The sequence below is a fragment of the Trachurus japonicus genome, chromosome 22 (assembly GCF_045865225.1).
Source record: "Trachurus japonicus isolate A0001 chromosome 22, Traja_1.0".
Lineage (NCBI taxonomy): Eukaryota > Metazoa > Chordata > Actinopteri > Carangiformes > Carangidae > Trachurus > Trachurus japonicus.
In genome coordinates, this window is record NC_140928.1 from 17,642,796 (window position 1) to 17,670,157 (window position 27,362).

The following is a 27,362-nucleotide window of genomic DNA, read 5'->3' on the forward strand; positions in this document are numbered from 1 at the left end:
ACAACATGAACTAAGTGTTTAAAGATAATGAAAGAGAAAGTGTTGATCATAAAAACTGGATCGATACACAATTCACATTTTGATGTTTTATTAAAACATACATGTATAGTACACACTTATTCAACTGGATTTGATAAAAACAATGTACATATGTCAGTCATCAGGTTATCCATACTGATGAACATAGAGGCATTTCAACTGTGCAGCATAAAGTTTCCGCAATGTAGAAGTCGTTCCTGTCAAAGTAATTCACTAATATAAGTTTACATTATGTATATACAGCAGTAGTTATTGAACATGTTGAATACTGAAAAGACAGCAAAGGCATGGCTTAGGGAGCAGTTACACAGAAAGTCCAAGAGTTAATATGAGGATAATTAAAATACTCTACATTAGATAAAACTTTCAGTAATTAAATATTTGTACAGTTCACAAGAAAAATTACAAATAATTCAAAAAATTCAATATTTCTAATGTTTTTGAGCAACCAGCATCAAGTGAAGGAGTAATGAGTGTCAAACTTTTTTTTCTTTTCTTTTTTTTAAAACATAATTTCTGTTTACATTTTTGTTGCATTTAACGGCTGTAAATGATGTTGTTGAATGCAAAATCTTCCCTTGATGAGAGGGTTTTCTTTTGCTGGTTTAATATACAGTTCAGACCTGAGGCCCCTGCAATTTAGCTCTGCTTGATAAGGTCTTTTCCACTCTAGACAAAACAAACAATAATGGCCAAACTTGAAAAATACAGGCATTAACCTCAGACTTGTAAAAGCTGTACAACACAGTCTGTGAGAGGCATCTCCCCACAGCGCTCTCTCTCTCTCTCTGCCCCCCTGAGTCAGGATGAATCCAACATTAGTGATGAATATGTACAACAACTCTCTAGTTGACATCAAAGCATCTGATCACGTCTTAGCTACAATATCTGCAAATAAAGTGTTATGTGCAAAGTTGAAGAAAAGAGGCTGTGTGGGTTTCATCTGCTCGAGATCCAACGATGTAACTTGTCACAGGCTAGGGGCAAATGAATTAGGGTCCTGTTCGATATTTACTACTAGAATTAAAAAGAAGTGAAAGTTAAAGGTTTTCCACTGCACTGTACAGTGCGCACCAGGACCACAGTAAGCACCAAAATACCATGACTGGTCGTATTGCTTCTAAATTCCCCTCTACACACTTAACAGGTAGGTGAGAAAGACACTTCAGATCAGACACCCATAAGGAATCAAACATGTAAACGTTTTACAAAAATAAAGTCAGCCCACCAGTTATGAGCTCAACATACAGTAGAAATAGCTGGCCTTATAAAAATATAGTGATTTCTTTTTCAACAGTTCTTGGAGTGTTCGCAGGGTGCTGAGGTGGAGGGATTGAGGAGGGGCACGGTGGGTGAGGGAGCATGGTGGTGGGACCGGGTGTGTCTGTGAGGGGACGGGCTGATCGGACGGGTGGATGGAGGAAGGGACGCCTCACAGTGGCAGACTGTCCCTCTCAGTGCCGGCTGCAGCGACAGCAAGCTGTCCTTAGTGGATGTTGAGGTTTCTGAAGTAGTCAAAGGTTGCCCCCAGGGCCCAGCTTGTCTCCACGTTGTTCACCTTCTTCGCGAGCTGTTGAACAGAGCCAGAGGAGGAATTCCATCAAAACCACAGAGGAGCAAACAATTTCCACCGCCTACTGTCATGCAGATCGAAAATTGTTGTAATCTTGTGAAATACTGCATAGCAAGAATGTGAAGGTTTTGTCGTGCAGCTTTTCACATTGTGTATTCCTCCCACATCCACTGTCCACAGTAACCTGGCTCTGATTTGCTCACCTGCAGCACAGTGTTGTCCTTGAAGCCAAAGCCCTCCTTTAGCAGACAAGTGATATATGTCATATCCATGCAGAGGAACGGGCTGATAGCACGGTATTTGGTCATTTTGTTGCACACTGCAAAAACAAAAAGCCACAGGTTTCAGACATAACATTAGCACGGGTTTCGCGCGCATCTGACGAAGAAAGCATTTGTTGCATCATGTAATAGAGTCACATTCCATGTATCAACACAAAAACAGCTTTTCTAACCCCTGTGCTACATGATTAAAAGATGACCTTTCTGTTTTGTTTGGCTGAATAAACAGGGAGGTGTGAGGAGGATGGCTGAGGGTCAGCGCAAGGCTGTGGGTGGGTGGCTCTGCCTAGTACACAGTGTGTGTGTGTGTGTGTGTGTGTGTGTGTGTGTGTGTGTGTGTGTGTGTGTTTGGGTCAGCATGTGTCAGCCCCCAGGTGTTGTGTGGCTGTCAGGTGCCCTCCTGCCTGGGCCAGACAGACATCTTCAGCTCAGCTGCCAGCCCGGCCTGAGCCAGACTTGTGACAGTGTTCTCACAACACAAACAGCTTTATATAACACAGCAGCTCATTCCTTCTCGCTATAAATCTGCTTTGACACGGACATTACAAGTGTCACAAACCCGAACCGATAAGCATGGTGTGTATCTTTTAACCTACTGAAACCTTTTATAGTGATGTTAACGTACATTTACTTGATAATAAACTACATTTATCTTACAATCTGCCTCCATAACACATTTTAGCAAATAATCGGTTACACTTTACTGTTGTAATAAATTCTTTTTTGACAGCATAAGCTGTGCCAATTTGGCACCATTGTACCATTGAGTGCTTTGGGCAAAAACAAGCTAGTGCTCTTGCTGTTTGGAGCATGGACTGTTCTGCATGAAGTTTGAGTGGTTGGCTGATATATATAACTTGTAAGATTGTTGGTTTCGTACACAAGTTTATCTAAGCCTAGAGAAGATAACATGTAACTCTTACCTTCTTTAGCTCTCTTCTTAAAGTCCCTAACTTCAATCGAACCACCACGACTGCCATCTGTGTGCAGAAAAAACAAACAAACATGTCATTTGAATACCTACTTTGTGCAAAAGATGATAATTAACATGCGAGATAATGGCACTGGAAGGTGGCTCTTTGGTCTGGGCCCACTCACCGATGAGGCCAGACTCCACAGCTCTGTCGAAGTAGTAGGAGAAAGCGTAGAAGATGCTGCTGCCCTTCACTTCATAAGGCTGGTGCACTATTCCTTTGATTACCTTCATCACTTCATAGTAGCACAGCTTGTAGCCTGCATAGCCTGAAGAAACACAAGGCAGGAAATATACGGTTTTGTAACGGAATAATTAAAGTAAATGACAAAACGTGTGGAGTAAACAGTCATGTAATGTGCATGGAGGCAGCGATGGGTGGCATGCAATCGGAAGAGTCTGGAGCCTCGGTGGTGAGGTCAGCCACATGTTGAAGCTGGGGGCTCACCAAGGGAAGCCCCAGAGGGACAAGTTTCACACAGTCCCATGATTGGCATAGCTGTGTCGGCAGTTGTACCGGCAAAACCATGTGCTGACAAGAGCGGCAGTTAGCGCTGTCTATTTTTACCACATAATTGTGAGCGGTCCAGATCAAGCCGCTCGTTACACAAAAAAAATAACAACTCAGGGACAAGCCCAGCATCTTTTGGCTACTTGACTGTGGTATGGGAGTGACTGCCTTATTTGTGAAGTTAACTGACAGTTTTCTTTTCGTTTAAATACAAGGTTGACTGCAGTATAATTGTTCAAGAGGGAAAACAGAAAGCGGGAGAGTATGACAAAACATGCGTTTAGCGCCAAGGTTACAGGAACTTCAGCGGGTAAATGTTCTCATGTGAGGCCGTATGATACTGTACTGTATTGTCCTCCAGAGAAAAGAAAGGAATGCACTGATGGTTGTTTCCAAGGCACTGGGAAGCCTATCAAAACCTCAAAGTGCTTTTATCTTACCGTCTGGAATCCCGCTAACTTGGTAGGTGGTTCCTCCAAAAGTCACATCCTCTCTGAATTTTTTCGGGAGGCAGGAACTAGTGAAGACTTTCCAATCCAGACCTGGGAAAACAAACAACTGTTTCCCATCTTCCAACATTTAGGAAAGAAAGAGTGCCAGTAGAAAAGTGGAAAAAGGTTTTAGATACTCTACCATCAGCTCCTAGCGCTCCAAGAGTTGCCAGTCGAGCCGCATACAGTCCATTTCCAAGGTAACTGCGTGATGGTGACATACAATTATGGTGAGTTTCTAAATCAACAATCGTGTGTTTCACTCTACAGAATAATAATAAATGAATTTCCAATGAGCAAAACACAACCACAGAGAACAGAGCATCTTTGTTATTTACCTGTGTGTGTAGAGTTGGTATGTGTGGTTAAACAGGTTGAATCCAGCAATGTAACTGGTCGGTGCAGTCTGAATTGTTTTCTGTTGGATAAACAACATTATGTTTAGTTGCATGTTGTACACCTTTGAATATATATGCATTTACCAGATCAAATATTTAATTCACCTTTGATTTAGGAAGGAATGTGATTTGTGTAGATCCTCCACCCAAATCCAGGATCCCCACCGTCTTCCTTGTGTTGGAGTACAAGTGACCTACAGCAAATAAGCACAAGGTTAAACTCATCACAGTGGATAAAGGGCTTATGATATGTTAAGATTTAATCATCAGAGCAACAAACAGTGCAATACTGTGTGATCTTGTGTCTTGAGTTTTAGTTAGAATCTATTCCTGTGACAGCCCCTGGTGTTGGACGGATGCATGCATGCAGATTATGTTGTGCCCAACAAGAGGGCAAATACAATATTGGTTTGGTGCTTAAGGTTGTTGACGTTCAAAATTAAATGTGATGATGATGGTGCCATAGCTGTGTGAAAAAATGTGAGGGAATATTGCTTGTTTTTGCAACCTGAGTGTGGCCAGTGATTCAAGCTCATAACCTCAGACAGGAGACAAGAGTCTTTCACTGCTGGACCTCTGTGTACACTGGAGCCTCAGATATGAGCCTCCTAACCACTAACACTACCATAGCAAAACACAAGCAATGTCTTACCTGTAAGGAAGTTCACTGTGACCCAGGCAAGGACTCCTAAAACAGCACATGGGTGAAAATGTCTACATTAGCAAAAACCTGAGAAGTGATTACAACTGGCCTGTGCTGCAGTTTCCCATTCAAACGTAGTCAGGCTCACATAAACAAACTGAAGTCATGTTCTCCTTCATTAAGCTAATATTAAAGCACTAGTGTTGGTCGAACATGTAGGACTGCAGACCAGCCCAGGTAATTACAATTGTCTCAGATGTCAAGTTATTGCACTCATAAAGTGAGGATAATGAATGGCACACAGTTCTGATGAAACACAACATAGTGAGGGTGTCTTAATAAGCGATGTGGAGGATCACACTAAATTATTGGGCGTGGGACAGCGACTCACGCTGGTATATTTATTTGTCTCAATGAGGTAGTAACAAACCTCTTGTAAAAAGAATTATGAGAGCGGCTCTGTTTGATACATCCTAAGTGAATGAGGCAGTAAAAACACCTGGCCAGACAGACAATATCTCAGTGCTCTGTGTACAGCACAACTATGTCACAGGACAATAATAGATAACCTACCTTCATTTGTTCCGTTCATGAGGGAAACACTGTTGTTTGGCACAAAGAAAGGGGACTCGTCAAACACCTCTTTGACCTGTAGAAAACATTAAGCATCATTTCATTTGATTTAACTACGACCAGTTTTAAAACGAGCATAATACTGTACTGAACTACACATCTGGATCCTCTGCTCTACTATAGACTGTGGCAGTCAAACTGGTCTGTGTTAGAATGACAGATAACTCAGCCACAAGCACGGCTGCAGCAGAAGCCTGGATTTAATACTTTAAATGACAAATATGGTTACTCCACACAACCCCACAACAGCTGTTTTTTTGCAACATGATAGCCACCAAACGGGCAGAATGGCTGCCTTCTCTTTTTTTTTCTGTGACACTTGTAAGCACTTAGTGGTTTCTCATCTCCGTTCCTTGGCGGGACGGGTGGTGTCTGTGCCAAACTGTCTGAGGGCAGAGAGAAAAACGCGCCTCACCTCCTTCAGAAGAGCGTTGGCCTTGTCTTCGGGCAGCAGACGCAGACCCGCCGTGGCCTTCAGGACCACCGGGGTCCTCCTCCAGTCCTCCTCTGGGACCGTCTTCTTGGCGATCTTCAGCAACTGTCGGATGGTGTTGCCACCCTGCAGAGGAGGTAGAAACCAGGAACGGGCGGCAGCATTAACATATGTGACCAATCAGAAAACGGAGAGAGACAGGGATTTTAAAATCAAACAAACACGTATTAAAGTCTTGTCGAAGTCAAAGCTAAGTGAATACAGCAGACGGGAGTGGGCAGCCAGTGGTGATGGCATCAGCAGGAGGCATTTTTGTAATTACAATGTGTTTACATCACATAAGCCCAACCCAAAGAAAATCCCAGTGTTTTGCAGACAGTGAACAACTCCCTAATATACCTGATCATTAATAACAAGTGATGGCGTAAACGTGCATGCATACATACATACCTCCTCAGGGTTGTCCTTGTAAGCAGACAGTCCGGGCTTCACTGCATGGTACATTTCATTGTCCAGAACCGGCAGCTCAACTACAGACAGAAGTCAGTATAGACACATTATAAACCAGAGAAGCAACAGTTTAACATCTAGGAATAACAAACAGAAGCTTCAGTATATATAATTGTATAGTTTTTTGTTTTTTTGTTTCCTTTTTTTTGCCACAAGAGATATTTAGACTGCAGCCCTTCACCTACATCCTGCTGCAGTTTCACACAGTTGAGTCAGACAGCCAGGGAAATTAAATGTCCACCTTGGCTGCTTTTAGAAACTGTACTGCCCATGAACTTTGCCAGTGCATGCTTGTCCTTACACCACACACTGAATGACCTAACAGCAGGCAGACAGAGTGGGAGCCAGCTGCATGTGCTAGAGCCCTGCAATTGGTTTACAGTGGGAGGGAAGGAGGGAGAGAGTGTGTGTGAATGTGAATGTGAATATGTGTGTATGAGAGAGACAGAGCGGTGCACTCACCAGGGTCTTTCTGGATGAATTTATAGATGTGGATCCGGGTGCCTGTGCTCCCGGCGTCAAACATGATCCCATGGAAAACACGGCTGGTGTTGACGGGTGAGGAGGCTTCGGGGACCGGCTGGTACACCACCTCGGGCGGGTGGTACGGCTCAGGTGCAGGATGCACGACTTCGGGCACCGGGTCGAAAGCCTCGGGTATCGGGGGGATGACCTCGGGCGCCGGGTGGAAGACTTCGGGGATCTCCGGGTAGGTGGGCACGCCGGGCTGCGCCTGCGAGGGTTCACGCACCGGGGGGTTGTTGGAGACCTCGGGGAGGAGGTTCTCCGTGTTGGCGGAGTGCTCCCGGTAGCGGTAGAAATGGGGGATGTAGCGGTGGTGCCGGTAGTAAGTCGCCTCCGTGACGAGGCTCCCTGCCAGAAGCCAGACGGATAAAGTGAGGAGCAGACTCGGCGTGGCCATTGTCATCACAGCCAGAGAGAGATAGAGAGATAGAGAGATAGAGGAGACAACTGGAGGGTCAAAACAGAGCTGAAGAGGTGGAGAAGGAGGAGAAGAAGCCCGGTGGATGCTGGAGTGAGAGACTGAGAGACTGAGAGAGGCCCTGCGGGGATGGAGAGAGGTCGAGTGGATGCGATGCACACTCAGGACTGTCCGGTCATCTGTTTACAGTATATAAAGACATAAGGGCTTGGCATAGGGCCACACCGACAGCAGCCATCCACCAATCCTGTGACGGTCCATCCCAACTCCATCAGGAGTCCCCCCTCCTGGGAGCTGAGCTGGAGACGGACTACCTGCCTACCAGCAGCTTTTCCCATCTTTTTTTTCTTCTCCCCCCCCCCTTTTTTTTTTAAGAGGAGGAGGAGGAGAATTATTTTTGGCTATGTTTTTTCCCCTCCTCATCTTTACTGGTTGCTCTGGAGCCAAAAAAATTCCCGTAGGAAAGGAGAATGGGGTTTATAAAGAAGTCAAAATGAATGGCTATGAATGGTCCACAGTGAACAAATTGAAAAGAAAGGGTCTTAAAATACTTTTTATGAGTGTATTTAAGACTTGTATAGTAATCTGACTCAGAGATTCCTTCACTCTGCTACTTTTTGGACTTTCACAACTTTGACAAGTGCTCAACTTTGGCCACTGCCTAAATTAGGAGTCATGTAAGTTTCTTCTCAGCTGTTATAAAGGCACGTTTGTAGAGTTTTGAAATTAATTACTGCGGCTTTATAAGTGGCAACTTTAATATTACAATTTTCCAGTGTCTTCAGATGGAGTGAACCTTTACTGGTGCCGGTCAACAATCGCTGGTGCTCATTTTTCAGGATACACCGAAACAGAACCTCAAAAAGAGTTTGGTCTTGGGGCTTATAAAAGAGAGTATGATTACCACCTCTACTAACAACTCATGTTCAGTAGTTTGAATGAATGGTGCATGTATAATAAAAAAAATCTCCTTTCAACCTCCTCTTCATGATCCTACAATAATCACAGCATTAAATCCACTGCAGCAGTTTCACCAACCTTAAAAAATGCAAATGTGACCTGCACTCCAGCTGGCATAAAAGTTAAAAGAATGTTAGCAATCATCTCACTCCCACTCATCCCTGTGTTAACCACAGGCTTTCCAAGGGAAAAATATTTGGGCAGCAAGGCACGTTTCACGAGAGAATGCATGAAAAGCATGAGTGGCTGTTTCTCTGCTTTAGGTGGGTGGTTGGCACAGCATCATAAACCATGCTGTAATGTATCAGTTAATGCTTTCTCATGTCATGTTCAGAGTCACCAGCTTCGACTGCAGGATGCAGAGAGACATCCAACAGCAGTGGAGCACGGACGGAGGCACATCAAGTCAGAGACCTGACATGAACTGAGATTTGTACTGGGCTGTGATATTTTTCACCCACTTTGGATCAACAGAAAGACGACAGAGATCTGAAACAGGAGGCGCTGGTAGTCTAGCAATTCAGGCATCCCTGGGGAACTGACCCCGTCCCAACCTTGACTTATCATGAGCTCACATGAGACCGTTTCATCTCATGCAGGAGGCGATGGAGGCAGAAAGCGAGCTGACGGTCTGCCCATCCAGGAGGGTAAAGAGGAGGACAGAGGTCCTGCAGACAGGCACAAGAAAGTGCAGGAAGTCCACAGAGAGGACAATGTGAGGAGGGTGGGGCTTGGCACCAGCGTCCACCCACCATGCCACTCCACTCCCAGGACACTCGACTGTGCAAAGCACTGTTCCAACACTGTAATTTGGACTAAAAATATTGGACTTTCTTTCCTCCTTCCTTTTTTCAAAATACTGTGGCTACTTTTTTCAATCCTGTGGCTCACCAGAATGGTCCTTTATCCCCTATCAAAGCGTATGTGCAGGACCTCTCACTGACTAGTGCCCATACATGTCTTGGTTACATGTTAACAGTGTGATAATGTGACTAATAAAATCTGAATAAAAAAAATGTCCAACAAGAAAATTTAAGGAAGACAAGTTCTGTGTGTGTTCAATTTGAAATTGGTTGGTTATTTTCTTGCTGGTGCTGTCCAGACACATGCAAAGCTGAGGTTAATGTAGCAGTTAATACAGGTAATGCTCAGTGTTTGGGCAGCTTTATGCAATAAGGACATTTGGTGCATGAATCATGTTTTCAACTCACACATACTTTATTCTGACATCATGACATGATGCAATGGCATTGGTGACTGCAACTAAAGTTTCATTTGAATCTAGATTTTACAGAATACCTTTTACACATTGTGAATGTTTACTAAGAACATGCAACAAAAACAACTCACTGAAAAACTATATTATGTTTCTTGTATCAATGATATAAGAATGTGTAGCTCTACCATGTAAACTGTCCCTGTGTAACATGACACAGCATATTACAAGCACAATGTCTTTAAACAAGAAGTAGTTTCAAGACAAGGTTTGGTATTTTGTTTCAAGTTAACTGAAACCGTAAAGCATGAGAAGGGACCCCAGCTTTGTAATCTACACTGTCCAATATATCATTAATATGCTGCAATGTTACCCTCAGGAATGCCGTGTTTGTGGGTGTCCTACCCCAAAAAGTCCATTGAAGAGACCCAAACCTTGTCATTACAATTCCAGTGATAATGACAGCTTTGAAAAGCTCAGGGTTATTTCAGTTTTCTCTCCTCACTGTCATAGTAATTACCTTTAAATTTAGTCTTCAAACTCTGTTCGTGATGCCAGTGCAGAGAGCGACCCTATATGATTCAGTTTACAGTAGCTACACCCAACACTTTTGCGATATCTACGTTTTTGTTTGATGAACAATCTACATGGCCCGGCTCCTGCAGAAAGCTGAACAAGATGATGGGTAGAATTTAGTGGTTTTGGAGCTTGAATCATGACCTGAGCTAACTTTACATTGTTTCGGTTGGATGAGCTTCTTCGAGGATGTAAGCCAAGTGCATTTACGTTGATCTTAGTGGTTTTCCCATAACTACAGCAGAAAACAACTGTGGGCATGGCAGCAAGTAACACATAGTTCTTTTCAGGACAACATGGACAATACTGCTGACAAGAGCCAAATGTATCTCATGTCATCATGTGGGAGGAGATCATGTGCAAACAGATCCCGTTTGATAGAGCCCAGCATAAGAAGGCTGTAATTACAAGACAAGTGACAAATACAGCCGTTCTGTGTCAGTCCAGAGGTTGTTGAGCATGAACAGACATCTGTGTCTTATAATTTGTTTATCAATTATAACACAAAACTGCCACCAAGCGTTACGAGAAGCAACAGCCACCAGTCGGTAAACTTTAGTGATGTCCCTCCCTTGTAACTTACTTTCGATAAAAATATCTGTCAAATGAGTAAATGTGATGTTATGAAAATAAATGGCAATAAGGGAAAGGGTATCAGTTAAAACAGTTGCATTGTTGGTGATGATTTTCCATTGAGTGAGAATAATGTTGGTCTCGAATTCCAGACCAACATTATTCTGAATGTTATTAGTATTCTGAGTTAATTAATCAATTAGCCAACAGACGGAAAAGAAATTTTTATGTTAAACAATTGATCTAATCTAAAATGTAAGGATGTTTGTCCACAGTTAATATCACTGAAAATGACATACGTTTAATATATGGCAGTTTTGGACTCTTGGTTGGACCTCACCTTGTAAATTTTGAATATAAGTTCTTTAAAAAAAGGGGCAGCTGTTTAGTACGTTTAAGCTTTTAACTATGGGATGCTGAATATTTGATATCAGTATAAGAAATGCACAAGTGTAAATAACAAAGCTAACAATTCCTGAATTAAATTTAGGCTAACTGCCCCAGTCTCAGGGTGCTGGTGTTGTGAAGGCTTTGTTAGGCAACACCTGTGCTGTTGTGCATTTGGAAGGAAACTTGCTTTGAAAAAGAAAAAGAGTGCTCAAAATATTAGTGACATCGATCTATCAGCAAAACATCCTTTTTTATTTCATTTAAAAGAAAAAATCACAGTTATCTGGTTTATCATTGTTATTTAAAAACAATGTTTTACCTTAGTGTAGCCTACATCACTCTTCTCATAGAGTTTAGTTTATTAAGAGTCACTGTAGCCTGACAAGCCAGACTATATCATTAAAATGTATTTGCTGCCGCTAGGGTGCGTCTAGATTTCTAGGCTAGAGTCACTGCACAGTTATTCCCAATACTCAATTACAATATTAATACAAATACAGCAGTGTAAACTTGCACTAACACGTAATATCAGGGCCGGTTCTAGGCAGGCATATATGAGGAGGCAGTCAGAAATGTGAAGGGGGCATCATGTGAACACATCATGCTCCAGCACTTTTTTTTCTCTGTGCTTATAGTAACTTCATTGAATTGGGTTGTTGGCTGTGTGTCCAACCCCAACCTGGAGAAGTGGATTGCACTTTGAGGCCTCTGCCTTCAGACCTGTCCAACTAGGGGCCAGGGTGGCCAACCAGGGTCTTAGAGCCCAAATTTTTTACTGTCGTAATGCAAAGAGCCACATTATATGGGGGGTTAGGGGTGCATATACTGTACCTGAAGATGCATTGCAAATCCAGAGGGGGTGAAAAAGGTGAGTAGCTAATTCCCTTTAGGGGGGTCAAATTTTTTGTGATTTTAAAATGTGAGTGAAGCATTCTGGTGTACTCTGAGAAGGGGGGGGGTCTACTATGTTCAAGATTTGCAAAACTGAAAGGTAGTCTTATGAATACTAAAAAAAGAAAGAAAAAAGAACAGAACATTTTAGAAAAGAACAGTCCCTTTTTCGGCGGATTTTTGTGCTACTGCAGATAATTTTGTCAACTTGTAATATACACATTTTTTGAGTATATTAAAATGTGCTTTCTCAACTTCTAAAATTTGGATTTGAGGGGGCAAGACATTTATTGGAGGGGGCGCTGCCCCCTCTTGCCCCTGCGTAGAGCCGGCCCTGCATAATATTATCTGACTGGTCACTAACTCCCAGAAAGACATGGGTCCCCTGTTCAGACCATCTGATCTGATGACTGCAGACGGCTCTAAATTCAGGTGAGTGGACTGTTAGCTACCCTGCAATTTTTCATGTTAACTTATAACCCATAAGCCCAAATGTGTTTCATTGTAACCCAACATTGACATTGACATTAAAGCTGCTGATTTGACTGATGAAATAACCAATCACTTTAGTTCTAGACTAGGCCTGCTGGTTGGTGTCTGGAGAAATTACAGGGGCACATAGACTAACTAATGTTGATGTATTTCTTAAAATGTCATGTATATAGTTCACTAGTGGTTGTAAGTAATAAGTATACTTTGTGTTGTTGTTATTGTTTGGGGCTTTAACAACATAATACATAATCCTCCTAGAGCGCTGTGTGTGTATAAAATATACAGTAGGAGGCTGCCATATGTCCTGCGCCTACCAGAGAAATGTGACCTGTCCTTAGTAACTATTTGAACTGTAACTATGGAAACAGCACTACACAAACACCGACAGCAGGGTAGCTTCACTAGCTTGCTGTCGTTAGCTTTAGCCAACTTTTAAGAAATCACCATGCTCGTCCGTCTCCTTGTTGCACCATAGACTCGCTCTCCGTCGTGTCTTTCAGCCGGTCGAAGCAGCAGCGATGCCGAAAAAGAAAGTGACCAAGGTGAAGAAGCCGAAGCCTGGGTGAGTGCTCTGCTGCTCCCACGTATTTTGTTTACAAGTTGTTTGTGAAGGGATCGGAGAATAACCAAAATGGCAAAGGCTCAGCCTAGCGGGGTCAGCCCTATGTTCCCTCATTTCTAAGATTTTTTTTTTCACTGAAAATTTTGAAAATTAGGCCTTATGTTCCCTCAGCCCTATGTTCCCTCAGGCCTAAGATTTTTCTTATTTCTAAGAATTTTCTCAAAATGAAACTCTAAATCAAGTCATTTTTATTTTAAAGGGATGATTCGGAGGAATTTCAACCTAGGGTCCTTTGCACCATGACCTACAAACTTTCTAATGCTTTGTTTACTACTACTAACACTATTTGTACTAGGTAGAAGTTTGTTGTCTGTGCTAACTCATGGAGGTGAGTTTAATTCCCGGTATAAGGGTTGGTCACTCAACCCTATGTTGGAGTAGCGGTGTTGGAAGGGGTCAGCCCTGTGTTCCCAGGGCCCTATGTTCCCAGATTTAGCTAAAAGCTATTATAGTCAACTGCTACTGGATAATGGGTTGGGTGTAATTGACTACCAAATTGGGAGAAATGGGGATAAAATCTGATGCAAATTGATCATAAAGGAAATGTGGGAACATAGGGCCTAATTTTGGAAAGAAAAAAAAAAACCTTAGAAATGAGGGAACATAGGGCTGTGGGAACAAAGGGCTGAGGGAACATAGGGCTGTGGGAACAAAGGGCTGAGGGAACATAGGGCTGAGGGAACATAGGCACGCTCCCGCCCTAGCTGTGACGTCCAGACTAACGTGCCACGGTTTGACCCCCAGGAAAGGCAAAAAGGATGGCAAGCAGGAGTCAAAACTGGACAAGGAGTCGGACATGGAGAAGGCCAAGGCCAACGCTGCGCTGTGGGAGCTGAGGTTACAGGTCACCGACCGGTCGCTCGGTCAGTACCGCGACTCGTGTGGGAAGTTGTCGCGCGTGAACGAGGAGCTGACCACCCAGCTGTACCGCGCGGAGAAGGACACCATCGATGTGACTGAGTTTCTGAAGAGAAATGCCGCAGCCAAAGAGGAGAAGGTCAGCGAGAGGTAGTTTCAGAGCCAGCACAAGCCACCACGGGGCTTAAGCAATTTATTTATTAATCTCAGGGCCGGCCCTAGGATTTTGGTGGCCCCCTAAACAAGATTTTTGTTTGTGGCCCACTCTAAGCGCAAACACCAAATCACTGCTTAAAACTGAATACAGACATGTTTATGCCCTCTGAGGTTTGAGGCCATTTTCTCGACTTTTACATATTTTCTTAAATTTATCTTTTTAAGATACTTGCAGATGTAACAATACTCAAGTGTTTTATGTCTAAATATTAGAACCTCTGCTCTAAGTACACTGAGGCCAATTTGTCCTAGAACACTGTATAAAGGAATAATTTAGGCCAAATGCTGGAAATTTGAGGTCTGCTTTTTGAAAAATTTCAAATCCCTTGTGAAAACACACCTTCAGTCTTGAGAACAAACTGTTTTTTGGTGCTTGAAATAGGATATGAATACAGTAATAGATAAGTGTAGAAAACAAGTCTACAATGAAATTTTGTGAGATTGCTTTTTGAGCATAAATGTTGTCATTCTGCCGTTCTATTTTCACCAAATGTCTCAAATGTGAGATAAAGAAGCTGAATATTGACTTTACATATAAAGCTTGTAGCGTGCGTGCAGACCTCAGGATGTTTACTGTAAATGACTTGAATGAACCCCGGTACCTTTCTGATCATGTGGCCCCCCACCTAACGGCTGTGGCCCTAAACAACCGCATAGAGTGTTTATGCCAGGGGCCGGCCCTGATTAATCTATTACTGCCACTAATACTGATTATGGATTGTTTACTAACCTACAATCTTATTTCATTTTTCTAATCTGTCATTGTCAAGTCAATCATCAGCCTGGCATGTTTTTACCCATGTACTGTATGGTTTTATGCTGAAATGGTACCAAATTCAGCTAGTGCAAGTGCAGCTTGGGGTTGATTTACACTTCATATTCAAATTGATATAGTACTGAGTGGGATACTGAATGTCACAAGTAACAAAAATAAACCAATAGACAATGCATTTATTGTAAACACATCATCTGCTTTTCTATTTTGGTTTTTAAAAAACTGCAACAGCAATGTGCAACAACAATTTGAAGTGCAACAATAACAACTAAAGATTTTTGTAATTATGCAGATTTCTCTATGGGTCTACAGATGTTAGGCACTACAGGTTAAAAAAAAGTGAATTGCCCTTGGGAGCCCCAATGGTCACAGGGCCCTAAGCAGGTGTTTAGTTGGCTTATGCCTTGGGCTGGCTCTAGGTAGTTTGTAAAGTTCTGGATGAGAAGAAAATGACAGACCTGGTCAGTCTTGTCTCTTTTTTTCCTTTAACAAGCTGCCATTTCTTTTAACAGATCAATATGCTACAGAAAAGCCTTCAAAGTCAAGAGGCACTCGCACGTGAGGAGCAAAACAAACTGGTGAGTTCATTTAAAACACAGCCTCAAGAAAAGAAAAGCAACACTAGGCCCACAACACATGCGCAAGCTAGCGTGTTCATAGTAAAATGCAACACGAGGCCATAGTGTGATTTACTGAGTGTAACCTGTAGCATCTCAGAAATGTGCTGCGCTGTGTTTTAACAGCTGTCCTGTGTGTAATTATGTTGACATTTATTATGTAAGAAAACAACAACCAAACAAAGCGACCATAAAACAAAACAAAAAAAAAACCTCACATTCCGAGTTACATGGTCTAACGTTATTTTAATCCATGTCAGTGGCCACAGAAAAAAAAACATTATTTAAAAGAGCCTGGTCCGGGAACAGGCAGTGGCACTGCTGATTCTGATGTGTTCACCATCCTCACATATCACAAAGAGCTTTACTCTGAAAAAAACAGTTAAAGTTACATAACATACACCAAACGCTCTTATTGTTACTCCTGCCCTCACCTCTGGCGTTGACCCCTAAAGATCAAGCTATCAAACTGACATGACGAAATCCAAGAATCTTGACTGGACAAAAAAGGTACAGAAAACGTGTGCTTCTTTTGCTAGCAGCTGTTTTCAATCTTCCAGCTCTTACTTCATGCTGGTAAAACAGAGTCCAATAAGTGTCTGATGAAGGAATAAGAGGCATGGTCTGGACCAACTTGAAACATCCCAATTTTAGACATGTATGACATGAACTGCGACATATGACCACTTAGGGGGAAAAAATACTGTCCTGTGGTTGACTCTAAAGATGTGAATTCAAGACATGTTTCTCATTTTGAGGGGATAAAGTCGTTCATCTTCAAAATGGACTTAGCTAATGGAAACTACTCCATCAGAGAAGTGGTGGCTGGCTTTTGTCTAAGGAGAGGCATGATGAAAGTCTTTAGTGTTGAGATATTTAGTGATCCAAATCTCCGCTCTATAAAAAAAACTTCCCAAAACAGTAACTTCACAGCGAGAGGACAAGCGGCATCACTAATCATTGTTGACTTAAAACGGGTGGATATATTTTTAAGCTCATGATTCGATAAACCACAGAGAGTGAAAAGTGCATATGATGCAAACTAACTTGTGTAAATACTGCAGAGAAGAGCACTGATGTAGATGAACGTATACAGGGATATCTGAAGAATAACGATTAGGACCAAAGTTGTAATCAGATGGTTGATAACCTCTCATTTAGTCATCATGTGCATGTTTGTGGGTGCATGTTTTGCTAGTTTCTCATGACTTTGGTCACTTTGTCACATTTTTGCTCAGAGTAGCTTCTTCACAGTAGCATCTTGAGGTATTTAGGTTGACTGATCTGTGCCTAAAGTTGGTTTGCAAAGAAGCGTGACCAATGTGAACTTTGGGACAAAAATCCTCTTTCCTTAGACTGATACAAGCTGCACTTATGGGAAGTTTGCAGCAGCTCTATTATATAGATTAGTGGATGCATTTTTACAATCTTGGTCTGCATTTAATATGTGGAATGTGTTTCATTTTGTGCTTCTAATTATAAGGTTGGTTTCGACAGGTTGAAGATTACAAACTTCAAATCAACGAGATGAAAGAACTGTTCAGAAAGAAATCCAGCGACTTTGACATGATCCAGGACGGAATGAGGAAAATTAAGGTGTTTCAGAAGAAGAAAGCCCAGATGGAGCAGGAACTCAATGATGTGAGTACGCCTATTGAGCAGTGGTTATGCTTTTTGTCCAGGAGTTAAAATGCTACCACATGACTTTTTTTATTCTGCAGATAAGACAAAGCATGGAATTTGCTGAAAAGGAGCACAGGGAAAACCTAAACAAAATGGAATACAAATTCTTCAAAGAAAAGGTATCTAAAATGATCCCAGTCCTACCCAAGTAGTTATGATAAGATGATGACAGAGGATGTGGTGAAATTGTTGTGACATAGATCTGCTCCGATGGAACAGTGAATGACTTTTATAAAAAATCCCCGCAGGCTCGTCTGGAGAAAGAAGCTGAGCGAAAGATAGCTCTGGTGGTGAACAGGGCCCACAATGAAGCCGTTGTGTGAGTGTGTTTCCACTGTGTCTTTACGATCTAATTTTATTCTTTAAACTGCACTTTGATGTGCTCATGGAGAAAAGAAAAAATAATTTACTCATATAACTATGTATATGTATAAATATATATAACTAGAACTAATGTTATTTTCCTGACCGCACCGGTTTGTCATGTTCATTATAGTGTACATCACCTAAGCCAATGATCACATCCTCAGCCGTCCCAGAGTGTCCTGTAGGGAGGGGAGTATAAAGCGTGTGTGGAAGGCCATAGTTTATTACTTTTGAGGCCATGGGATGTATATTTCACCTCTGCTATGTTTAGTTATTTTTGTACAGCTCATAAAACATCAACATTGATACTGGTGTGGTCCTGTCCCTTTCGTCTCAGTGTCAGTAATTGATTTTCTTTTTGAAAATGCTTAGGTCGTGAAACTATAGCACAGTGACTCAGTTAATTCAGGTTCCTGTGTAAGAACCAAGAAAGTGAGAGCGAAAACGTGCGATACGCTCAACATGGTCCCCTCACTTTAAAAGCCATTACTACACTGACTAATAAACAGTCTTAAAATATTACATTCAGCATTTGTTTTACTGTACTTGGGACACTCTGTGCAGGTTAAAATAAAACCGGCCTGTGTGCGAATGCTGTCAGGCGCAAAATTCAGATTTATAATGGCGTGGTCATAATTAGAGACAAATTTCACAGTGGCTCATTTGTTTGTTCTGTAAACTATTTAGCCAGTTGGACGATGCCTCGCGCTCTGTGTTCAAGGAGAATGTCCGTCTCAATGAAGCACTGAAATATCACATAAAGGAAGCGGAGGACCTGCAGAAATTGTCAGCCTCACTGGCAAAAGAAAACGCCTCGTTGGCAGTGGATAAGGTATGTTTGAACCATAGGACAGCAAACAGCAACGTTACTATTAGGCGGCAGCACACCTTGGACAGAGAGCATTCATCTCCATAAAGTCATTTTCAATCATTTCAGTTATGAAACACTTGTCAGATCTGTCCAGAATATATTTCAGGTGGTTTTTCCCTTGTGTTGTTTACTTGTGCTGACCTTGTGTATTTTCCTTGTGGTCCTACTCCTATCCCCCCCCCCCCACCACCTCCTGACTACTACCCAGCCTCTCAGTGGTCAGTGGTTGTGGTGAGTTTCCACTGGTGTATGGGTTCAAATTCAGTGGCTTCTCCTTCACAGGTTTCTGGCGCTGATTCTTTAAGATAAATAAATATCGGGCACATTAATCTTACCAATGATGATGACAGTCAATCAAGGGAGTAAACCCTCCTTGTTGACGCTTTGGCCGCTCACTCAGCAGCACAGGCTAGCACACAAATCATTATCTGTTCTACGTCTATATTGGCATGAAAAATGAAATGATTTTCCAAAGATAGCTAGATGATGGGGTGGTCATCCATTTTACCACTGTGCTCTTCTCTCTACTCATCCAGAACACCTTTGAGTTGATGGTAAAGAAGAACGCAGCTCAGATTGAGGCCCAAAAAAGTGAGCTATCTAAACTCAAAGCCAAGATAGTTTCCCTGGAGCAGGCCCTGGAGCAAAAGGCTAAGGCACCTGAGCGAGAGGTCAAGAAGGAGAAGGAGGAGATGCTGGTCAGAAGCCAGGCCAGCCAGGTAGAGCTGGAGAAGCTGCAGAAGGTGCTCACCATGCGAGAGAAAGAACTAGGACACATCAAGCGGCTAGCGAGCACCGTTGTGGAGCAGCGCACGGAGCTGGAGCAGTTCTTCCACGAGTCGCTGGCTGAGGTGAAGCAGGAGATCACGGCGAGCAGGATGAAATACAAAAAGGAGGCGCTGCAGGCTTATCGCTGCAGACTGAACGAAGCCATGGCAGGAAATCAGAAATTCCCACCCATCCGCACCTTCCACAAAAGCTCCCACAGTACCAACTCTGTCTATTCAGACATGGAGGCAGCTGCAACGTGGTAGGTCCACTTCCCATCACTTACATGACAACTGTATGTTTTTGTGGTATTTTTAAATCTGCCACCTGTCACCTGCAGATCAGTCAGTGGTCATCAAACATCAATACTCCAGGTTCATTTTCTCACAGCCTGTATGTGTAAATGAATTTCTGCAAGAGCAGAGATTGATATTTTGATTCCATCATCCTGTTTTTGTAGGACACATCAACCAGGCAGCAAAGTTGAAATCTCCGATCTGACTTGGGAGCAGAGGGAACAAGTGCTCAGGCTTCTGTTTGCTAAAATGAATGGACAAAGGGAAAGGTAATAAAACTCTCCACCAATTGTTTATGTTTGACTTACAAAGCTCTGGTCTGGTTGCTTGTTCCTCACTCATTGACTTTCCAAGGCAATACATTAAACCCATTAATAATCCCCTAAAATGAACTTAAACTTTTGCATCAATTAACTCCGAAGAACAAAGTGCAGTGACACCGAGCAGTAGTTCAGGCTGAAACTCTGGTGACTCCTCCCTCTTTTTAATGTTTTAAACAGCCATTTTCTCAGCAGAAGAGGATACCATAAAACATCAGTTAGGCTTCAACCAATTTTCTTTTCCATCCAGCTGCTTAAAAAGAATGAAGAAAGAGTCTGGGCACAATAGTAAAAATAGGCCCAGCCGCAGAGTCGTGTGCTTGGAAACAAACATCTGGTCACGTCGATTTGCTTTCAGCCTATTGGCCCCTCTTCACGTGCACTAGCAAGTTTATTTTGTTCTTTGAACACTTGTGGTCAAAGAGCAGCTGGTAACATGATTTTCAGAACGGAGTACGCAGGGGATCTGGATGTATGGGGGTATAGCAGGCAAGACGAGATGTATATTCATGTCAACAGTGGTCTGGCACCTAGTCCGGCGGGCGCACACAGAACATTTGGAGACTGGAGTCAGTTACCAGCATCCAAGTCCATGTGCATCGTGTTGACCCAGAGTAACCCTTTTTCCAAGACAGACTGAAGGCCTGAGTGAACAGGCAACTGTGTGCTGCTAAAACATGGCTTTTACACTACAAGTGGTTGTATTTAACTGTAACTCTGCTTCGTCCTGATAGGAAAGTCAGCCACCAGCTGGCTCTGACTGCCTCCTCTGAGAAGAAGAACTCCACTGACAGTGATGCTGCCGGGTAAGACACTGAAAGGAATGTACTAGAATAAAAGTTGTACCTCACCCTTGCAATTACGAAGCCTGTGCAGATTTACTGGTCCCACATTCTGTGTTTAGCAGAGAAAGCATTGGCTGTGAGAACATGAATGCCTACGTGTGATTTATCAAGACGACCGCGTTTTAGTGTTGCATAATGAATACTGTCTTCCAGAATTAGAGAGGAGCTCTCCCCGGCCACCTTCATCACCCAGGCGCCTGAGTCCATTCTGCCTTCGAACCCAAACAGCCTGCCGGATATACACAACACATGACCTCTGCGTGGCCTCTGCATTGCACATCGCACTCTGGATTGTTTTGCCTCCGCTCTGTGGGCTTCCCACAGAGTGTCAGTCATGTGCACTGATGTTTGTTTGTGCTCATTATATATATCATGTTATACACATATATGGCTTTCGAGTTCTTTCTTTCATATTCAAAGCTTATTTTAACACGACCCATGCAAAGGATCATTTTACTCGATTCAAAACTCATGACAGAGCTGACACCAAAATATGTCCCAGATGATGAACAAGATCTCTGGAAGAAAACGCTGCAACAAATTTGACAACATTGCATTTGAGGAAGTGACAGGGATCCATACAAACATTGCCTAATCTGTACAGATCTATTGCATTGTTAAAATCTTGGCCATAGTGGTTTTATATAAGAATATCTATATATACACACACACACATCTAAAATAAAATCTTCCAAAGGGGGGGAGTATTAAGTATTAATGAACTATTCACAGTGAATGTAGGTCTGTTTTGTGCATGGGTTATTAAGGTGTTCTGGTTAATCGGATTGAACAGTAGTATGGAGTATTTAGCGTCCCATGGTAGGCATGGTAACTGCAGGGCTCTTCAAGGTGGCATCTTCAGCTTTCCATTGTGAGGTTACAGTTTTGATCTGTGTGTAGAAGTGGATGCCCTGCAGAGAGAGAGAGACAGAAATTATAATATTTACATCAAATCTGAGATCGGTTTGTGTTGCCGTCTGTGCAATACTTACTTGTTTTCCATAGAAGTTCATGTCCCCTCTGAAGGAGCCTCTTGAACCAGTGAAGGAGAACATTGGCAGCGGGACGGGGATGGGGACATTAACTCCAACCTGCAGGAAAAACAAAACAAAACGGGTCGTCCCTTTCATTTCCATAAGTGTCAGTTTTGTAGAGCGATTCCCCGGAATCCCAAATTGCTAGCATGAGTAAGATGTGGCCGATGAGAGATGTGGGACATCTGCGTTGTTTAAAAAACAAGCTTACATGAACGTAATAAACACAGCTAAACCTGCGGCTTATATCTGCAGTTTTGAAAGCAAAGGACGGTTTTCATGAAAGGGAAGGAAAAAACTAAATAAAACATTTTGTTATGAAGGCAATAGAGGCATGGCGTGGCTGGTTTAGAGTGTTTGAAACAGCGAGAGTAAGTTTGGACACACTAAGGCCTTTTGGTGAAGGTGCGGGGGGAGAAAAAAAAAGAAAAGTAGATGTTTGTTGCATCGAGGTTTGGAGAGGAGTATAGCACATGGCCTGCACAGCATTCCCCGACATGTGAACAGCAAACACAGGGCATAACTAGGCTCCACAGGCAAACAAACAGCGAAGAAAGCAGGCCATATTTACGCCTTAGCGTTGAACAGGATCCTAGGAATCCCTTCTGAGATTAATTTAAGATTTCCCCTCCTCGAATACTACCCGTAAAAATGTTTCTATGTCCCCCTGTTTCCACTCAACACACATATTTGCTGTGGCTATTTGTAGTCTTGACTGGAGAGGAAGGGGGCTGCAAAATGTGTGTATTTTAGGTCAGGGGCAAACAAGGCTATACTTGACATGGAAAATAATTGTTGTTGTTTTTAGTGTAATGAGGTTTTCATACAGAAACGTGATGTGCTGCCTGCTACAGATGCTGCATAGACATGACAGAGGGATGTGAATGTCTCCATTCTCCCAAAACAGAGGAACACATTTGGGGGCTGCAGCCACTCACCTGGCCCACGTCCACCTCGTGAGTGAATTTGCGTGCAGTGGCGCCATTTGTGGTGAAGATAGCTGTACCGTTGCCATAGGGGTTCCCGTTAATCATGCTGATGGCATCATCCAGAGTGTCTGCCTCCAGAACAACCAACACAGGCCCAAAGATCTCCTCGGCGTAGCACTTCATCTGAGGCTGTAAGAGCACAGAGGTGAACGCTCGTTGGGACTTTTGTTTCTTTTTGATGCGACGCTGATGTGAAAATATACAACAACAACAAAGAAAAACCACATACTGTGACACCGCCAATGATGGTGGGAGCCACAAAGTTGCCGTTCTCATAACCCTTCACTTTGACGCTTCGTCCATCAAGGAGCAGCTTGGCTCCCTGGTCCACGCCGCTCTGGATCAGACTGCAGACTCTCTCCTTGGCCTGGGGAGAGATCAGAGGCCCCACATCTGCACCAGGCTGGTCTCCTAAGCGGGGGCCCCAGAAACAACAAGCTATAAGGTTACACGCTGTGGCAGTCGCATGATCGTGCACACAACATCAAGGGCACAGACATCCGAACGCTTCTTTCTTGCCACAAACGCAAAAGCCTGGATGAGGGGCACCCTGAGGCACTCCCTTAAAAAATTGATACTTTTGGGTTTTTCCTGTGTACTGCGCAAATTAGCGAAGAGGGAGAATCATCCTCTATTTTACCCTCACACCAGCTTCCCTTCTCTAAAGGATTTGATGCTCCGAACCGCTATTTACGTCTAGGCCGCAGATCTGGCCACAAATTTGCAGCATGGCTGACTCAACAAGCCCTCTCTCTCCCAGCTGACTCCCAATGTGAAGTTACAACAGGCCAAAAGGCGAGAGGTGTGGTTATGGCGGCGTGGGTGGCCCCCGAGATGACTAAACCCAAAAGGCCCCGAGGGAGAATAGAGGGGACTCAGGAGAGACAGAAGTGAAGGGTAGGGTAGGGTGGGGTGGGGTGGGGTGGGGTGACGGGGCGCGGTACCTGCATTCACTCGCAGAGCCTTGGAGCGCTCCACCAGCTCGGGCAGCCAGCCCCGGGCCTCGCCTACCAGGATGGCTGTGGACAGAGCCATGCAGCGCTGTCCTGCTGCCCCGAACGCTGCGCCCACGAGCTGGTTCAGAGTGTTCTCCTTGTTGGCATCGGGCATCACCACACCATGGTTCTTGGCTCCCTGCAGTTAACACGAGGAGTGGTTTTAGGGCTTCTGCAGTTTGATCTCCAAATTACAGCAACAGGCGGTTAACTGTAATATCAGGGAGTTGTACTCTACAAATTTCACGTAGTAACCCTCCCATATTTAAAAAAAACCATGTGACAGAAAACTACTGCTGGACACAAATATAAATAAAGAGATGGAACATTTATAATTCACAGTTCGGGCCCAGTGATGCACAGACATTTGTTTTTTGTTTTCCCTCGTCTTCTCCCTTCAACAATCACAACAATCTATTGGCCAATGCTGCCACCTGCTGGACATTATCAGCCAGTCTCAGGCATTAAACCCACAATGTCACATTCATCATTTGATACTACTCACCATGTTGGACTGGACCCTCTTGCCATTTTTAGAGCCCCTCTCGTAAATATACTCCCCAGCTTGATTTGAGCCAACAAAGCTGATCGCCCTGATGGCTGGATGGTCACAGATGAAATTGACAGCTGTGGCAGAAAAACAAAGACATGTCAATGTCAAACACTGCGTGTGGTACATGTATGTCACAGAATATTATGAAATTAACTCAAGAAATGAAAGAAATCAGTTGCCATAGTTATTGATTACTGTCAGTTCAGAGTCACAAACTAAATTCTAATGTTCATTGATGGTGATATGAATTTCCTCTTTCACATGATATGTTTAGGATGAATCCCTGAACTCTTGCAAAATGTTGCAAAAGGGCATTATTCCTCTTTTTTTTTTTAGCCCTAACCCCATCACTGAACTCCAGCTTGATTAGTAGTTTCATGATGTGTTCTTTAACTGCTCCCATTTATTTTATGATAAGCATTCTCTATCTATCTACAAAAAGATTAATTGTCAATTAATAGTTAACTTTAGCCATTGACATTTTTCATATTATGTGTCAGAATACACCACCACCAGTCTCTGGCTAAAGGTCACAGAGACCAGCTCTTACCAGCGTGTTGGCCGTGGATGATGTTGAGCGTCCCGTCTGGAGCCCCAGCATCCTGCAGCATCTTGGCCAGCAGCATGGTGCAGCCTGGCACTCGCTCCGAAGGCTTCAGCAGGTAGGTGTTGCCACACACCATGCCCATGGGGAACATCCACAGAGGGATCATAGCCGGGAAGTTGAAGGGGGCGATGCCTGCACACACCCCGAGAGGCAGGCGGTAGGTGTAGGTGTCCATGTCCTTGGTGATGGAGGGGAGTGTTTCACCCAGCATCAGAGAGGTGATGCTGCAGGCGTGCTCCACAACCTCTGCAGAGGAAAAACACAGAGTGCAACCCACAACTTCATTTAGGTTTCTGCATACGTGTCAAACTCTGGCAAAGAAACCGTTCCAAGAAAAAATAAATAATCAAAAAGAGAAAAATGAAACTGAAATTGAGGAAGATAAGCATCATCGTGTTTATTTTCAGAATAAAAGCTTGACTAAATGACAAAATGAGATTCTCTACAAGGCAGTAATTGTACTGCTGTGCTAATCAGTGTTGATCTTTCAAAGGGCTCATGAGGTAACCCGCCCTTTGTTCCGGTTTATCCAGATACATAACTAGCATAACTCATTAACTATTCTCCCAACCATTAAGTAAGAGTCTACATTACATGTAAACATTTACCTATTTGCTGCCCTTTGTAAAGGTGTCTCTGTGCGTGTGAGCGACTGAAACTTACGCAATCCTCTGAACACATCCCCCTCTGCATCTGCGAGGGTCTTTCCCTGTTCCACCGTGATGGACTTAGCAAGTTCTTTCTGCAATGCAAAACATACACAATCCTCTGTTATCAACGTCAGGTTAAATATAATCTGAAGCTTTAAACTTTGAAAGTAAACAGCAGGCTCCAAAGTAATGTGTGATAAGTGTAGAATATAAATCAATAAAAATGAATTTGGACGGTGCTGAAAAAGAAAGTGTGGTTTTCAGTTGCACCTTACACTCTCTGACCCCTTTGACTTACAATGTTGTCCTTGATAAGCTGCTGATAGCGGAGAAAGACCTGCTGCCGAGCCAAGATGGAGGTCTCAGACCATGAGTGAAAGGCTCGGGAGCAGGAGTCCGCGGCGGCCAACATCTCCTCCTGAGTGGCTTTGGGTACACGTGCGATCACTTCATTGGTAGCCTGCAGAGAAGAGGAAAAAACAGAAAACAGGATGCCATCAGTTTCAATTTACAACTTCAACACTTAAGATAAACTACTTTTACCAATCAGGAAGGCATTTTAGGACAGTAAAAGTTAAGTAACAGGTGCATCCATGCAGGTGTGTAACAGAGATATGTGGGCTTTCATAAATATGTAGTTCAGAGTTTATCAGAGGCAAACAACAGATTTCCACACTGGACACATTTGTGACTGTAACATTATGATAAAACAAGTGCTGCTGAGGTTCAATGCCAACCAAAAATTTTACATTGACTTAAGATAAGGTAAGCAGAGGTGAGCAGAGGTGCGGTAAGATGTTCACAGACACCAGTTTGGAGGCTCAATTATTTATTTAACAGGTCAGGCAACTTTGTAGGCTTTGTTGTTATCAGCCAAGTCAGTATAGTATTATCTAAGTGTTCCTAATCCCAACTACGTACTATATATGCGTGGGCCCTAAACAGAATACTTACAGGATTGTGAATATCCAGCCACTCAGAAGTCTTGGATTCAACAAACTTCCCATCGATAAACAGCTTGGTGGTTGGCTGTGAGGAGACACATTATGTTAGATCGGCATCCACAAGTGACATTTGATGTAAACTGTAACAACAGGCTGACAATAAGATTGCACTGTTTCAACTCACCACAGAAGAGGAGTAGCACATGCGGCCAACTTTAAGTGGGACCTGAGGAAGAAACACAGCAGAGTCTGAAATCATCAAATGAAATAAATATGATCAATATATTATAAATCTTTATAGCTGAAGGTTTGGTTTATTCATTTTGCAGAATATCTACATGCACACAACCAGTTTGTTCCAGCTGCAGCTTGAAGGCCTAGCTACAAGATTAATCAGCAACTACAGTGCGAGTTATGAGGGGGTCTGAAGGGGACAAAGTCAAGCAGGCTGGAGTGGACTGGAACAATCATTGCATACATAAAATGCATCAAATGTCCAGTGAATAGAGGAATAAACAACTACAGTCAATCCCATTTTTGTGATAAAAAAAAAAATAAGCCAGAGCAGCTAAATCCTGCAGCACATGACCCCCTGGTACTTTGTAAACAATGTGAGCTGTCAAACCTGCCTGCGTTATATTTGCATTTTAATAATTTGGGGTTATTATTAAGGTTTTAAAACCTTCAAATCTTACCTTCGTCCATAGCACTGATCTTAATGCTGTTGACGCCATGGTGGAAATGTTTTATTGTGCTGGGCCGACTTGATTTGACCAACTTCTCCGCAAGTAGGACGGTGGCCAGCAGAAGACAGCATTCAGCTTTCC

The 27,362-nt window shown here is 43.1% G+C and overlaps 3 protein-coding genes across 4 annotated transcripts; 1 reads left to right on the forward strand and 2 right to left on the reverse strand.

Moving 5' to 3' along the window:
• Positions 1-71: 71 nt before the first annotated feature.
• On the reverse strand, positions 72-8,863 carry entpd5a (ectonucleoside triphosphate diphosphohydrolase 5a). Its single transcript, XM_085766823.1, has 13 exons — positions 6,948-8,863; positions 6,426-6,505; positions 5,958-6,101; positions 5,483-5,558; positions 4,919-4,954; positions 4,372-4,460; positions 4,207-4,286; positions 4,011-4,072; positions 3,818-3,919; positions 2,992-3,135; positions 2,817-2,873; positions 1,816-1,931; positions 72-1,609 (listed from the first exon to the last, which is right to left on the reverse strand). The coding sequence occupies exons 1-13, from the start codon at positions 7,411-7,413 to the stop codon at positions 1,526-1,528; spliced, it is 1,536 nt and encodes a 511-aa protein (XP_085622949.1). The 5' UTR covers positions 7,414-8,863; the 3' UTR covers positions 72-1,525.
• A 4,009-nt stretch (positions 8,864-12,872) lies between these two features.
• Positions 12,873-21,147, forward strand: LOC146963862 (basal body-orientation factor 1-like). 2 transcript variants are annotated; one of them, XM_085766821.1, is made up of 11 exons: positions 12,873-13,088; positions 13,893-14,145; positions 15,510-15,575; positions 17,112-17,255; positions 17,336-17,416; positions 17,546-17,616; positions 18,351-18,495; positions 19,071-19,564; positions 19,763-19,867; positions 20,653-20,724; positions 20,917-21,147. In XM_085766821.1, the coding sequence occupies exons 1-11, from the start codon at positions 13,045-13,047 to the stop codon at positions 21,014-21,016; spliced, it is 1,575 nt and encodes a 524-aa protein (XP_085622947.1). In that variant the 5' UTR covers positions 12,873-13,044; the 3' UTR covers positions 21,017-21,147. The 2 variants fall into 2 exon arrangements, with proteins under 2 accessions (XP_085622947.1, XP_085622948.1); XM_085766822.1 differs by lacking the exon at positions 12,873-13,088 and having other exon boundaries at positions 14,036-14,156.
• Positions 21,148-21,300: 153 nt separating this feature from the next.
• On the reverse strand, positions 21,301-27,347 carry aldh6a1 (aldehyde dehydrogenase 6 family, member A1). Its single transcript, XM_085766819.1, has 12 exons — positions 27,231-27,347; positions 26,720-26,761; positions 26,546-26,620; positions 25,890-26,051; positions 25,605-25,683; positions 24,885-25,187; positions 24,287-24,408; positions 23,731-23,920; positions 23,016-23,197; positions 22,736-22,915; positions 21,756-21,854; positions 21,301-21,674 (listed from the first exon to the last, which is right to left on the reverse strand). Exons 1-12 carry the CDS (start codon positions 27,267-27,269, stop codon positions 21,570-21,572), a joined length of 1,578 nt encoding a protein of 525 aa, XP_085622945.1. The 5' UTR covers positions 27,270-27,347; the 3' UTR covers positions 21,301-21,569.
• Between the last annotated feature and the right edge of the window lie 15 nt (positions 27,348-27,362).

What these genes read in the sequence shown, in the direction of transcription:
- entpd5a (XM_085766823.1), bottom strand. Translation starts at nt 7,413, where the DNA reads ATGACAATGGCCACGCCGAGTCTGCTCCTCACTTTATCCGTCTGGCTT. An exon ending in AGTTAGCGGGATTCCAGACG is followed by an intron (nt 3,136 to 3,817) that starts GTAAGATAAAAG and finishes GTGTTTCTTCAG; the next exon opens with GCTATGCAGGCTACAAGCTG. An exon ending in TAAGAAGAGAGCTAAAGAAG is followed by an intron (nt 1,932 to 2,816) that starts GTAAGAGTTACA and finishes TTGTTTTTGCAG; the next exon opens with TGTGCAACAAAATGACCAAA.
- LOC146963862 (XM_085766821.1), top strand. Translation starts at nt 13,045, where the DNA reads ATGCCGAAAAAGAAAGTGACCAAGGTGAAGAAGCCGAAGCCTGG. An exon ending in ATGAATGGACAAAGGGAAAG is followed by an intron (nt 19,868 to 20,652) that starts GTAATAAAACTC and finishes TCGTCCTGATAG; the next exon opens with GAAAGTCAGCCACCAGCTGG. An exon ending in ACTGACAGTGATGCTGCCGG is followed by an intron (nt 20,725 to 20,916) that starts GTAAGACACTGA and finishes ACTGTCTTCCAG; the next exon opens with AATTAGAGAGGAGCTCTCCC.
- aldh6a1 (XM_085766819.1), bottom strand. Translation starts at nt 27,269, where the DNA reads ATGGCGTCAACAGCATTAAGATCAGTGCTATGGACGAAG. An exon ending in GGCTGGATATTCACAATCCT is followed by an intron (nt 26,052 to 26,545) that starts GTAAGTATTCTG and finishes TCTTCTCTGCAG; the next exon opens with GCTACCAATGAAGTGATCGC. An exon ending in GGATGTGTTCAGAGGATTGC is followed by an intron (nt 25,188 to 25,604) that starts GTAAGTTTCAGT and finishes TTTCCTCTGCAG; the next exon opens with AGGTTGTGGAGCACGCCTGC.